Here is a 14839-nt window from a genome sequence, read left to right on the forward strand (position 1 = left end):
TATATTCTTAATGTAAATTATAGGACAAAGTTGTCCTAATCCAGCATTCTGTCTTCCAGCTTTCTAGAAGAAATGGTACTACGTCACGAGACTTCTTTAGTTACAAAAATATTTTACTTGTGGCAATATTTTTAGATTCATGATACTGATACAGGATGCAATCCTGTTCTCTCTGTACAAGATGACAAGCGTATCAGCGCAGTCTGACCTCCACTCCTTTTCTTGAGGCAGTGAAGTAAATGCAGACCTTACCTTGTTGTATGCCACTTATACTGACAAGCATCGCATGTTTGGCTTGACCTGCTACAAGCCCCTGTGGGGGGAGCGCATGGCATTGTTATGCTGAGCTGGTGCATTACTACTACATAGCAAGAACCTTTACGCAGAGTAGGATTGTACCCAAAAAGTGTACACAGAATTTATTGTTTTATCTTGGCCACTAAAAAAGTGTTGGTAAAGTCATTTATTAACAGTTATGGATAGTATTATGTACAAATAATACATTGAACACCCCATTTTCAATCCTGACCAATAACAAATTATCAGTTTGAGCACTTTATACTTTGTCATGCAGTTATCTTGATATGCAAAATGTTTGTGGACTACTTTAAAAGTAGTAACAGTTTATTTCTGAGATGGCTTCTGATCACAGAATTGCGCAGGAGGGGTAGAATTAGAGTGTTCTGTAAGATCTGGCAAGAGAGCATTTACTACTCTGTTTCTCCACCCAATAGGTACCTGCAAAAATATAAATAAAATTAGTTGTAGTTTGTATCTGTTGTACCCTGAATAGCTATAATTTTACTGTTTTTGGAGGTGATTGGCTTCTGCTGCTCCTACAGGGGCAATTTCCTGGGAACTAAGGCAGAGCCAGTCCAATCAAGTATCTCTGAGCTGTGTATATACAGTAATTTATAGAAGACCTCATCTAATATCCCTATTTTAACATGCAAATCTTTAGAAAAGTTGGCTTATGTGCAGCATAATTTGTTTGTTGCAGACTTACAATAGAGTTCACCCTGCATCCTCACTTGCTCTCTAAATCCTTCACTACTCACTGTCTTGGGTCTTGCAGTCTTCTCTGACTTGCTGCTACCCAAAGAGTCAGCAGGCAAAAGATGCTGCCTAAAATCCCTGGTTAATATGAATGTTGATATTCCTGTGTTTTGGCTCCATGAAGCAGACCCTGGAAGATAAATTACAAATTCAAATGTACAAAACATTACCATATGTCTTTGTAATTCTGGATAATTTCTCATAGGCTCGTACCCACCCACCCCTTTTGAGCTTTCATAAAGAAAACAATTTTTAGTTAGCGGGGGTGAGGGGAGAAACAACAATGGTGGCTTGCTAGTTGGTGTCAAGTGATTGTATCCCTGTTAAAGTTTTAAAAAGCAATAACTTACTTCAGAGTGTCACTAGTACTAATGGTGAGGATCACATATTTGAATGCTCTCCCCTATGTGCAAGGAGTTAAATTATGGAAGACCCTATCAGCAGTGATACAGTCAAGAAGAGTTTTATTGTCACCACCTCTATTTGTATAACCCAAACTTTACCAATTTGCCTGGTAGCCGTATGCAACAAGGATTTCCATGCAAGCAAGTAAGCAGGCTGGTAGAGGATGTCTTCCTCAACAGTAGCCAGCATGGATATGCAGGCTAGTCTCTTATCAGGCTAGTAAAAGAAAGTGCCTATTTTTTTTCTTGCAGGTGGTGAAATGTTTTTTATTCTCCATACATCATGGCTAGGGCTTAAAAGTGCAATCTGAAAACTAATGTCAATACTGCTAGTACTTCTCAGATATTGGCATTTATTTTGTTATCTGGGGTATAATAATTTCTCTTAAGGAATAAGTCAGTCTTCCTGTCCTCTGCAATACCTATGATCTCTGCCCCCAACCCAGGGCTCTGAGTCTCTTGTTCTAGAGAGGGATACTGCTCCCTTCTATAACTAATTTTTGAGGAAAATAACTCTTGAAAGAAATAATCCAGTCATTATAGATGTTGCACTGTGAAATCTTAAGAGATTTCCATAAGTTATTTAACAACAGTATATACAACTTGCATTTGTTATTGCTGTATGATATGTTCTAATAACTTTTACTGCTAGAACTTTGTATTGTTTGCTGAATGTTTTCTTCAATCATTTGTATTGCTCACAATTCTTGCTAATGAATTATTTGCCTTCCTGCAAAACATAAAGCAGCTATCGGTGAAAATAGATGGGAACATGGAGGAGCTTGGAATTTTGTGATGGTTCCATTTGCAATAAAAGCTCACAAGACCAGAGGTGGAAACAAGGCTTGTGAAGCTAAGCTGTTAAGTAGTGCTGCCTGTGTGGAACTATGTTCTGGAATATGCTTGTGCATGCATACACACTGCTTGCATTGTATTCATTGTTAATACACACTGTCATCACTACTGCTTTGTATAGGTGAAATGCTGTTTTTCTAGAACAACCAACCGGGGTGACAGTTGAGTTGTGAATTAATATTGATGCATTCAGAACAGGTGAACTGGTTACAGAATCACAATTGATCAAATAGTATCATAGATTACATAACATATTGGAAACAGACAAGGTACCAATTTTAAGAGAAATAATGCTTGCATAGCTTAAGGCTGTGGTTTTCACACACACAAACAGGAAATGTGGTCATGTATCCGTGAATGACAAGTTACCTGCCATGACTGATCTTCCATGCAGTGTGTATAGGACTGTTAGGTGTGTTCTAGAGCAGGGCTGGGCAACATTTTTAGGCCGTGGGCACATTTGGTAATTTGAGAAACAATCTGGTTGCCATGGGAAGCCCCAACACACTAAGCAACTCCTTTAAGCCCAGAATTTTCAGCACCAACAAAAATGTATTTCATAGCAAAATATATTTTTAAAAAATTAAGTGGGAGAGGTAGGACACCTTGGTGGGTGTAATGAAACGTGTCTGGGAGTGCCTACCTCTATTCTAGGATATATTTTCAGTTCACATCAGATGACTGAGGCTAAGAGGCCCAGTAGGCATCTGAATGCCCTTGATCATTCCCCATCATCAGAATCCTCTGCAAGGCACAGGGGGTTCCTTAGTAAACAAATTGTTATAGAAATAGTTCTCCAGATATAGGAAGCTTAAAATACGACTGTTAACTCCATGAATGTAATTAATGTGCATATTTTTGTTAAATATACAGCCACAGGGAAGCCTGAAAACCCTGTGGGTAAGGGACATTACATTTCTCTTCCTGCCACTGTATGAGAAAAAATGTTTTTCCAGAACTACTGTGTTTCAAGAACAGCTGCCTCTGACACAAATGGAAGCTTTCCTTGAAAAGCAAATAGACTCTTCAGAGAGGTGAATTTCCTAAGGAGACCTTTGCAGGGAAAGAGAAAATTAAAACCCTCCCAGATCTCAAGGCTTCCCTGGGATTACTATTTTTCTGTTTACATAAATGTGCACATTAATTGCATTAAATGTCATGCTTATCTTGGCCTTGAAAATGAATGGTTTACGGAAATGTAAACATTGATGAATGGAGCTTAGGCTTTCTAAGAAAACATGCTTATATAAAATAATGAGAGCTGAGGCTGGAAGCATAGTTTTTCTGGTTACCTATAGAAGAGTGATGTATACTGCTGGCACTGTGTGAAAGATTAGCAGACTTCCTTCTTAAAGCTGGGAAAGCAATAACATAAATTAGATAATCTGCAAGAAAAATACATTAAAATCATAAAAAGTTTTAAGGGTTAACATTTAGTAGAGTGTTTCTCTTATGTTTTAGCCTTGTTCTGAAAGGAAACATGTAAAGGTTTTTAAAATGTCTAGAAACCATGCACAAGTGTTGGTTGTCTGGATTACACTAATGAACTACACTCCTTTCCTGGCTAACATAACTGACTTTATAAAACATTTTTCATTATGCCACTGATTTACATCAGTAAATCTCATTTTGTATATTTTGTATATTTTCAAGACTTGTGCAACCTTTCCATTTTGCCTAACAATGTTTTGTAAAATCAATACATTGCATACACTTTCACAAACACATTAGCCCAATTAAAGTTAGATTTTGAAAGTCAATTAAGATTATATTTTTAAAGCCATCATAGCTGCTCAAACTCTGCAGAGAACCGAACTGTGTATTTCAGGCAAAAATGGTTGAAATATAGTTTTACCTACACGGCCAGACTGAGTGAATTAGTTGTGCAATGGAGAGATCACTTATAGGAAAGTAAGTTAAGTTCAAGTCTACAAGGGTTGTAATCAAGGATGAAAATGTTAAGAAAATGCCAGTGCTTGGTAGGAATGAATTAGTTCAAGAAATCAGTTCTGTACAATATACCTACATGTACACACTTTGCTTTCTGAACTGATTTAGGTAATCTGAACATTTCTTCATCAGGACAGTAACTTCAACTGTAATTCTGGCCAAGACAGTCAGATGGTAACATGTAACTTAATATTTAGTCACTATAGTCATTAGTTTAGCAGTTTCCTGTATCACAATCAGTTGAATATTTTAAGAAAGTGTTCCTGTAATGTGATTGCTCATGGTGCTGTTAATCTAATCAGGTTTCAGATTCAGATTAGCAGTTCTTAAAAGTAGATTAACAAACTTGATCCATTTTAAATCTTGGCTAGGCTGTTAAATATGCTGTAATAAGACACTTGGGGTGGATAGATGAACAGTCTTGCCAGCTCAGAAATTAATTTCTCATATCATTCTCTATTTCTCACACTATTGTCCATATCACGTTTGCTTCAATCCACTAACAGTAAAGTGAGAATGAAAACAAATTTCAGCATGTAGATAATGCTGTAGCACAGGACAAATGATTGCTGCAAACCTGCCCAAGCTCTCAGCATTGCTGTCTGCAGAAGGACAGGCTTGGTACTACCACTAAGCAGATTAGAGCTAGGAATCCCTCATGACATTAATCAGCTGTTAGCTGAAGTGTGAGCAAGAGAATTTGGACCTCTGACCTCACTGAATTGTATTCAAACTTGAAAGTCCAATCCCGTAATGGTTTTGTTTTATTTTTTCACCTCTTCTTCCAACTTGCTATGTTACCATCGCTCAGTGGTAGAACATGTGCTTTGCATGGGGAAAGTCCCAGGTTCAAACCCTACACTGAGGTCCCCAGCAAGTGACCATGGCCACTGGAGCACCCACAGATATCTCCCCCAACAGCTGCCAAGGACCTCCGCCCCTTCTAATAACAACAACAACAACAATAATAATAATACACCACTGACCATGGAAGTCAAAGAACTATGGCAACAGGAAAAGGTCACAATTATTCCATTAGTCACATCAGTCACCGGCATCACGTCAAAAATCTATACAGAAAACTTTCAGAAGCTGGGCCTACCAAAATACATCCACACCAAGATCCAGAAAGCAGTCATAATTAAAACATGCTCAATTGTCAGGAAATTTCTGAACCTGTAAAAGACAGCATGACTTAGCAAAGCCCATCATGTCAGTCTAGAAAAACTGCCACGCGTGAGGAAGAGCTATAAAATGATGATGATGGTATGGATGGCTTAAAAGCACAGCACCAGCTTTCAGCTGCCCTGCTTTCGTCTTTTCCCCAGAATGACAACACATTGGTTTAAAAACCAATGGGTTCTCGTGCACAAGCAGGCATGTTGCCTGCAGCACACCCACCTCTTCCCCTTTTACTCTGCAAATCAAGATCAGCTCTTTCATAGATTGTGGAATATATATGATCCTGGATGACTGGGTTGTTTAGGGGCTAAACAACGCAGCAGCTAACCCAAGCGGATTCGCACGTCACACTCCACAATCATGAATTGTGGAGGAAAAGGCGACCTATTACAACCTATTATGTCCTATTATGCAACGTTTCTCTGGACGCTCCCCCGAGTCACTTCTGATTAGTTTACTTCAGGGCTCCAGTAAATCTACCAATGAGCAGGTGGCCAAATTCCTGATTGTGCTTAAATCCACAGATTAGCAATTTTATTATCTATACATCCCCCTTTTTTCACTATGCTAGGCCCCAATAACCCAATTCTGTTCCCTTTTCAAAAACCATAAAATAACAATCTAGTATCTTTAGTGGTTTTGTAACACTCCCTCTTCTTTCCTTATCCCTACTTTGTATTGTTTTATATAATGGTGTATCTTATTGTTTTATATTGGTCTGTTGACTGTAAATAAAGAAATGAAAATGGAGGAAAAGGCGATAAAATGGATGGCTTGTTGTTACATGTGAACCTGATCATAAACTGGGTTGTTAAATTGTGGGTTGCTGTTACATGTGAACCTGAGACTATGGGTTATTAGTCACAAAGAGAACCCATGGTATGTTGTTGGGTTGTGAACTCATGGTTTGTTGTTGGGTTGTGAACTTAAACAACTCAGATTTGTTTAAACCTGAGTTGTCGTTGCTTACAGATCCAGAATTGTGGCCTCCCATTTGCTATACACGGCAAGGGAAAAGCTTTAATTTAGACACTGCTGCTAAAGCAACCCCTTAGGATTGGGCTGTCAGGGAAAAGGGAGAGGGGGTCTTCTAAACAGGAAATATGATTTCTCTGTTTTTAAAAAATGGTTTTTTGCATCCCTTTAAAATGAGATAAGAAGCTCCCATACCTTCACTTAAGTTCCCTAGAAAAACTGTTCCAAGGTGAAACAAATACGTAACTGTTTTGTGGGCATATCTAAATGGCTACAATTTGGGCAGTAAAGATTTTTATCATTTAAAAAAAAGGATATCCAGACAAGGACCATCAAGACAGCAATAATGTAATAGCCTCTCCCTAAACCTGAGCCTCCGTAACTCAATATTGCAGCTGCATGTATGTTTGCCCTGCCTCAAAACTGCAGGCTCCCATGGCTGGTTTTGATTTATTTTTAAAAATGCCAAATGTATGTGCAGCTGCATGTCACATAGCCAGCTATATGTTTGTATTATTGCTATGTTTGGTGTTGCTGTTAAATTCAATACAATAATATATATTTTTTTAAAAAAACAACTAGCTTTGTACCTGCAGGGGAAGTTCTCTGGGATGTCACAGCTTCCAAGTCATAAAGCTGACACTGCAGCTCATCCACCCTCTGGAAAGCATTCAGTTTTAAACTGCGTTCCTGGGACATCTGGCTTCTTACCTATCAATACATGAAATACATATTCTGATGTACAGAACCTTTTCAACACATGGGATACTGAAAATATGAATGTATAAGCTTACTTGCTGGATTTCTTTTTTAACTTTTTTCTCCTGAAGCTGCCTTATCTTAGACGATTTCTCAGCTTCCTCTGTCAGGCATTGCAGTCTCAGTTCTCTCTCTGCAAGGTTTTCCAGCATCCTTTCCAAGTTTGCTGTCTTAATCTGATCTAGTTGCTGTCTTTTGAGAACGTCTCGATTCATCTTATGTTCTGCTTCCTGTAGCAAGTGTCCCTGTGCGTGTAAAGATTTGTAAACACATTGGCCCTGTTCAGACGACATTTCAGGGACTGTGGTGAGCGAAACTCTGGTTCTATGTTTGCACAAACCACATGCTGTGCTGTTGTACACAACACTGAAAGCCCAGCTCATTTCCTCGTTTCCTAAACCACATGCTAACCACAAACCGTCCAGCTGTGCTCCCGGGTCCTCCGAATGCTCCACCCAGTATCCCAGTGTCCTTTGCAGTATGAGCGCAAAGGACACTGAAGCTTTTCAAACTGCCACAACCACGCCCTCCATCACCAGTAACTTCCAGCCAGACCTTTTATTTCCACTCACTGTTTGCTTTTTCCAAGTGACTCCATGTTCAGTGAGCACTGAATACTTTAATGGTATTCACAACATTATATATATATATATATATATATATATATATATATATATATATATAATGGTATTCACAACACAACAACATCAAAATGATTTGTTGTATTTCTGCAATTCTTCCTCTTGTGCATGGATGGTGCAGAGCCTCTCCCTGACACCTGAACTTTTAAAATATAGGGAATGATATGGACATGCTATAGAAAGGAATGCAGTATAGCAAGAATAAACACAAGTTATCGTATGAGGAAACAGCAAAGAAAACTGTATTGGATTCAGTAGAACTACAAGAGAAAGAGAATTTCCTTTGCAGCAGAGCTTAGGAATGTACCTGTTTGTCTAGCTGTCGCCTCAGCTTTTTATTCTCTGCCTGAGTCTGCACCAAGGCTTTCCTTGCAGCCCTTAGTTGCTTATGAAATAAAACTGCCTCTTGTTCACATATCATCTTGGATTTCAGACGTTCTTTTTTATTTTGAATGGCCTCCTGTGAATGTGAAGGATTTAGTCGGATGTGAGGCACAGAATCAGACCACAAACAGTTTTGCAAAAGTTGCCTCAGATTGCTGATGAACAAGTGTCCCGCAAAATATGTATTAGTGACATTTATGCCCTTTATCATGAAAAAAAAGGCCTCACTTTTTCTGCTTTAATTTCTTAATGCTCCTGATATGTTACAGGGTTTGTTTGTTTGGAAATGTTGATGGCCAGTGAAAGATAATCACATACTATTCCATGTACAATATATTTTCCCTGTCTTTGGTTGAAGGATTGATTCTCACAGCCATTTTTAAGTGACAAGCTCCCTTTAATGTATGGGCAATGAAATGGTCACTTCACAACTACAGAACATGTCAAACTTCTGATTTTGCATCATGTGGCTACAATTAGCTATACCATTTGGTGCCCAGATTATTTTTGGAAGCTTTGATATTGTATGACAAATCAAGATCTGTATAGTCATGTGACTACTTCAACCACCACAGGAGAAAGGAGAAAAGACAAAAGCCGAATCTACTCATCTATCTCATACCTTACCATATCAAAATACAACTGACAGGGAAAGAGACTTTGAGTTCTACTTCATACACACACACACACACACACACACACCAGCAAACCTCTATACTTGGTGGCTAACTTGTGGGTAGCCAGGCTACAAGTACAATTATTAATTTTTTTCTTTAATTGGAATCTGTTGTGGTATACCTGAAAATCAAATTTTCAAAGCAAATTTTCTGCAAATAAAGGGAATCCTATATATACTCTTGGTCATATGAATTGATCTATACAAGTTGCACATGGTGCATGCAATCTTGATGGCTCAGAGATTAGGGTCCATATATACCTGCCCAGACCCTAACATCATCTTCAGAGGCCCTTCTCTTTGTGCTTCCACTGAATGAGGTGAGGTGAGATGGGTGGCTACTAAGGAGAGGGCCTTTTCAGTGGTGGCACCCTGGTTTGTGGAATGGCCTCCCAAAGAGGCTTGCCCAGCACATACATTGTGCTCCCTTCAGCATCAGGTAAAGACCTTTTTATTTTCCCAGGTAGCTTAGCCCTTCAATTTTAAAAGTTTAGTCGTTTTAGAACTTTGCACTGCTGCTGGGTTTTATCTTGGTTCCTCCTTCAGATTTTTATATTTTTATAAGAGCCTCGTGTGGTGTAGAGCGGTAAAGCAGCAGTTTCTGCAGCTGAAACTCTCCCCACGGCCTGAGTTCGATCCCAGCGGAAGCTAGTTTCAGGCAGCCGGCTCAGGTCGACTCAGCCTTCCATCCTCCCGAGGTCGGTAAAACGAGTACCCAGCTAGCTAGGGGAAAGGTAATAAGGGCTGGGGAAGGCAATGGCAAACCACCCCGCTATAAGGCCTGCCAAGAAAACATCAGCGAAAGCTGGCATCCCTCCAAGAGTCAGTAGTGACTCAGTGCTTGCATGAGAGGTTCCTTTCCTTTCCTTCCTTCAGATTTATTGTTTTAAAAGTATGGTTTTTATATTATGTTTTACATTACTGTATTTAATGGTTTTAAGATGTGTTTTGTGAACCGTCCAGAGATAATTTCTACACCAATGAGTGGTATAGAAATATAAAACATAAATTAAATCAACCAATCAATAAAAACTGGCCTTGGGACTTCTATATAAAAGGTCAAATTTTCCATCAGTTCAGATTTGAATAAGACTATTCTAATTTAGAAGGATGCAATTGACTATGCATACACACACTCACTCACTGGTATGACTTTGGCTACCCAAGTGTAAATGGCTGAACCCATTGGCCCCATGACTTTCGAAACCAGTAACTTTTTATGTTCGTGATTTAGAATGACTTTATTCCAACTTCTTGACTAAAGAGACCAGAGCTCTCACCTTCTCCACTTCTCTCAACACGGCTGACAGATGTGCTTTTTGCACTGTTTCTTTCCAGCAGCTCATGGTCTTCAGTTTGCAAACCAACTCCCCCAACCGGCTGTTTTCATCCCGTAACTCCTGCATCTGCCCCTGCTAACAAACGGCAGATAATTCCTGTCAAGGGAAGGATCTGGTAAACACACCAGCTCGCCAATTGCTTTTTGACTATGCAGCTTGAAGAACAAGCCTTAGCTTCTGTAATTGTGAGGAACGATGTGAACACTTAGCAGAAAGTGTAAACTTGCACATCAGTAATACTGCACCCTTAACTGAAATCAAAATACTCACTTTGTGGGTATTCCGAGTTATCCAACTTAGTGGCTTTGGCTTATCATATGGCGCTTGGCTCTGAACATTTTATATTTGCATTACAGCTTTGCCCACAGTGACGCATGGATTTAATTTATGATGGGTTTTGTTCCTCCAGCTCTGGGTTAAGTCTGATATATGAGCTCTTTCTTTCATCTGTGCTATATTTATCTTTTAGAACATCTGCTTTATGATAACAAGCTGAAGAGTTAGCATTTAGGTATTTTCTCACAGACCAATGTGAGGAAAACATTTAAGGCTGCAATCCTACACACCCTCACCTGGGAGTAAGTACTATGGAACTCAATAAGATTTACTTCTGAGTAACTTCCATAGAATTGCACAATAGGGGCAACATCCTATGCAGGTTTCGATTGAAGAAAGTCTTGCAACTCCCAGCATTCCCCAGCCAGCTGAGGAGGAAAAGAAACTAACTACACATAGAGCTCAGATCTTAATTCTGCAATGAAACCAAAGGAGTAGCAGTGGTTAAACAGCCTCATCTAGAGAGAAGTTCTATGTTTGCTCTGCTTCTTGTGGATGCCAACCTTACCTCAGTCAAAAAAAGGCAGGTATGACTATGGTATGATCTTTCCTTTTTAGGAGAGAATGGAATTAGTGAACCAGGGGCTGTCTTTATGGCGGCAACTATACAACACCCTGCGCTTTCGCTGCTGGGGTGGGGGGCAATCTTGATGCCGCAAGGAAAGCGCGGGGTTTCCGGTGCCAGTCACATCTCCTGTCCTCTGCCTGGGGGGATGGCAACCAATCTGAGGTTGCCATCCACCCTGCCACGCCACTGCAACTCCGGGGTGAGGCTTAGGGGCTGTCTTGACATTATCTTGTGTGTCCTCGCCTTACTCTCAGCTTTGGCAGAAAGCCCCGGGATGGGTGTGCGATTGCTGCTCCGTTGTATAATCGACGCCACACCACCACACACACAAACACACATGGGGTTTTCTGAGCATTTAGACAGCCCCCCCCCCCAGCCAAAGTGGGGGAGGGACAGTTCTAGTGATAGACACTACCTGGATATCTAGAAGCAAAGTCAATTTTGAGAAATTCCCCAGCCCTTTTCCAAGCCCACACTGTTCAGCATAGCCCCCTGAACCTCCAGAGATGTTTTGCAGGGGGTTATAGGAAGGGATGTGAAAGTTCCCTTCTGTGGCCTGGTTCAGACAACACGCTAAACCATGCTGCTTAACCACAAAATGGTTAATGGAATGCATTAACGTCAATGCATTACGTTAACCATTTTGTGGTTAAGCAGAATGGTTTAACATGTTGTCTGAACCAGGCCTGTGAGTATTCTTGCATTTATGGTTCTTAGAAACCAAGCCATTGTTTATGTATTTTTTAAAAAACACCTTAAAATTAGCTAGATGATAGCATCAAGAAGGTGCTCTTCCAAGTTCTTTTGCTGTTGGATCTATCCTGAAATGTGTCTGGCCATTCCTTTTCTAGGAAAAACGAAAACAAATTATAAGACCTTTCCTACATGTCAACCTACTTGACTCAAATGTTCTTCGAGTGCATCATTGTCTTTCGTGGAGCCAAACTTTTTCTTCAAGTCAATCATTTTGTCTACCCCTTCTCTTCTCACTTCACTGATTATCTCTAAAATGCGATGGCTCATGCCTAGGCGATATTCATCCACCTTCCCCTGCAGCCACAACGAAAAGACAACATTTTATGTTTCATTTAAAATCTATGAAGCGTGCCATTCTAAATAAATAAATAAATCCAGATTTAAAAACAAATGTAGAATCCCCTGATTTCTAAAAATATAAATTATTATATAAATCCCACCCATGTTTTGTGAATACTTCATCAATTCCATTTTTTGGTCTTCTATATGAGAAAATTAAATTAACACAGATTTCTCCATGCTGTGGAGATGTCTCAATTTCACTAAGCAGACAGGCAAACATGGCATCAACGCTTCGTTTTCACTTTGTGTGTGTATATGCTGGCAATCTGATATCAAACAAAATCTAATGGAAATGAAGAAAAGGTCAGTGACATGGTGGGACATGACATAGGGAGGCTGGGTGGGTTTTACTGGGATTTGTTGTTTTCCCCCACCCACTGCATTTTCTTCTTTTTTTAAAAAGTTAAATGGCTAGATGCATGCTTTGATCCCCAGATGGTTGGGGGGAAACTGTTCAGCTTTTAAAGATTAACAAAATATTTCTTTAAAGATACAGAAAGTGGCATCTATCTAATGTGTTCTCAGGATATTACTGAACTGACAAGGCATATGGGTCATATTACACCTATTCTGTAATGTTACGTTGGCTGCCTATTCCCTTCTGGGTCCAGTTCAAGGTTTGGAGTTTAGATTATCTAAAGGACTGCCCACCCATTAAGATCAGTGTCGGAAGCTCTGCTTTCTGGCCACCAGAAAGCACTTTCAGGACGGTGGGTAACGGATACAGAGCTCTATCTGTGGTGGCCCTTTGGAATTCCCTAGCCAAGGAGATGTGTATGGCATCATCACTGGTGCTTTTTTTTTAAAAAAAGTTTTTATTCCAGCCTGCATTTGGTTAAATTGTGCTCTATTCTAGGGGGAAGCAACCCTTAGCTGTGGTGGTCTTAATTATGTTCTAAATGTCAAAATCATAATTGTTGTATTTTTATGTGTTTTAGAGTATTGTAAACTGCCCTGAAAGGTGGCTTTTAATTTTTTAAATAAATAAAAGACAATAAATATAAATATAAACATGGGCTTCGTTATTTTCCCTGTAACAAAATAGTAGATTTCTGAAACAATGGCTGTGTTCGGAAAACAAAATAGTCAATGGTGGGTTAATAATCAACTCCACGGTGGATTATCGAGGGGGTACTCCCCTCACGACATGATTATACAGTCGTGTGAAAAAGAAAGTACACCCTCTTGGAATTGTATGATTTTACATATCAGGACATAATAACAATCATCTGTTCCTTAGCAGGTCTAAAAATTAGGTCAATACAACCTCAGATGAACAACAACACATGACATATTACACCATGTCATGATTTATTTAACAGAAATAAAGCCAAAATGGAGAAGCCATGTGTGAAAAAGTAAGTACACCTTATGATTCAATAGCTTGTAGAACCACCTTTAGCAGCAATAACTTGAAGTAATTGTTTTCTGTATGACTTTATCAGTCTCTCACATCGTTGTGGAGGAATTTTGGCCCACTCTTCTTTACAACGTTGCTTCAGTTCATTGAGGTTTGAGGGCATTTGTTTCTGCACAGCTCTCTTAAGGTCCCGCCACAGCATTTCAATCAGGTTGAGGTCTGGACTTTGACTGGGCCATTGCAACACCTTGATTCTTTTCTTTTTCAGCCATTCTGTTGTAGATTTGCTGGTGTGCTTGGGATCATTGTCCTGCTGCATGACCCAATTTCGGACAAGTTTTAGCTGTCGGACAGATGGCCTCACATTTGACTCTAGAATACTTTGGTATACAGAGGAGTTCATGGTCGACTGCAAGGTTCCCAGGTCCTGTGGCTGCAAAACAAGCCCAAATCATCATCCCTCCACCACCGTACTTGACAGTTGGTATGAGGTGTTTGTGCTGATATGCTGTGTTTGGTTTTCGCCAAACGTGGCGCTGTGCATTATGGCCAAACATCTCCACTTTCGTCTTGTCTCTCCAAAGGACATTGTTCCAGAAGTCTTGTGGTTTGTTCAGATGCAACTTTGCAAACCTAAGCCATGCTGCCACGTTCTTTTTAGAGAGAAGAGGCTTTCTTCTGGCAACCCTTCCAAACAAACCATACTTGTTCAGTCTTTTTCTAATTGCACTGTCTTGAACTTTAACATTTAACATGCTCACTGAGGCCTGTAGAGTCTGAGATGTAACCTTTGGGGTTTTTGCAATTTCTCTGAGCATTGCACGGTCTGACCTTGGGGTAATTTTGCTGGGACATCCTCTCCTGGGAAGATTGGCAACAGTCTTGAATGTTTTCCACTTTTGAATCATCTTTCTCACTGTAGAATGATGGACTTTAAATTGTTTGGAAATGGCCTTATAACCCTTCCCAGATTGATGGGAAGCAGCAATTGCTTCTCTAAGGTCATTGCTGATGTCTTTCCTCCTTGGCATTGTGTTAACACACACCTGGATGCTCCAGACCAGCAAACTGAAAAAACTTTGGCTTTTATAGAGGTGGTCATACTTGCTGATGATCAATTAATCATGGGCATTTGGTTAGCAGGACCTGTCTGCTACTTAGCATCTTAATTCGTATGGAAGCAGTAAGGGTGTACTTACTTTTTCACACATGGCTTCTCCATTTTGGCTTTATTTCTGTTAAATAAATCATGACA

At 39.8% G+C, this 14839-nt stretch overlaps 1 protein-coding gene across 1 annotated transcript in view; it reads right to left on the bottom strand.

Annotated features, from left to right (window-relative positions):
- Positions 1-506: 506 nt before the first annotated feature.
- The window catches only part of LOC134397828 (coiled-coil domain-containing protein 162-like), a 56464-nt gene continuing 42131 nt past the window's right edge, over positions 507-14839 (bottom strand). Inside the window, exons 29-36 of the mRNA XM_063124804.1 lie at positions 12024-12176; positions 10163-10297; positions 8130-8282; positions 7217-7426; positions 7013-7133; positions 3608-3670; positions 1059-1186; positions 507-738 (exon numbers count right to left, since the gene is read on the bottom strand). Coding sequence (XP_062980874.1) covers positions 625-738; positions 1059-1186; positions 3608-3670; positions 7013-7133; positions 7217-7426; positions 8130-8282; positions 10163-10297; positions 12024-12176 — 1077 coding nt within the window. The 3' untranslated portion in view covers positions 507-624. The remainder of the gene's footprint in view (positions 739-1058; positions 1187-3607; positions 3671-7012; positions 7134-7216; positions 7427-8129; positions 8283-10162; positions 10298-12023; positions 12177-14839) is intronic.

This window comes from Elgaria multicarinata, chromosome 4, assembly GCF_023053635.1.
Source record: "Elgaria multicarinata webbii isolate HBS135686 ecotype San Diego chromosome 4, rElgMul1.1.pri, whole genome shotgun sequence".
NCBI lineage: Eukaryota > Metazoa > Chordata > Lepidosauria > Squamata > Anguidae > Elgaria > Elgaria multicarinata.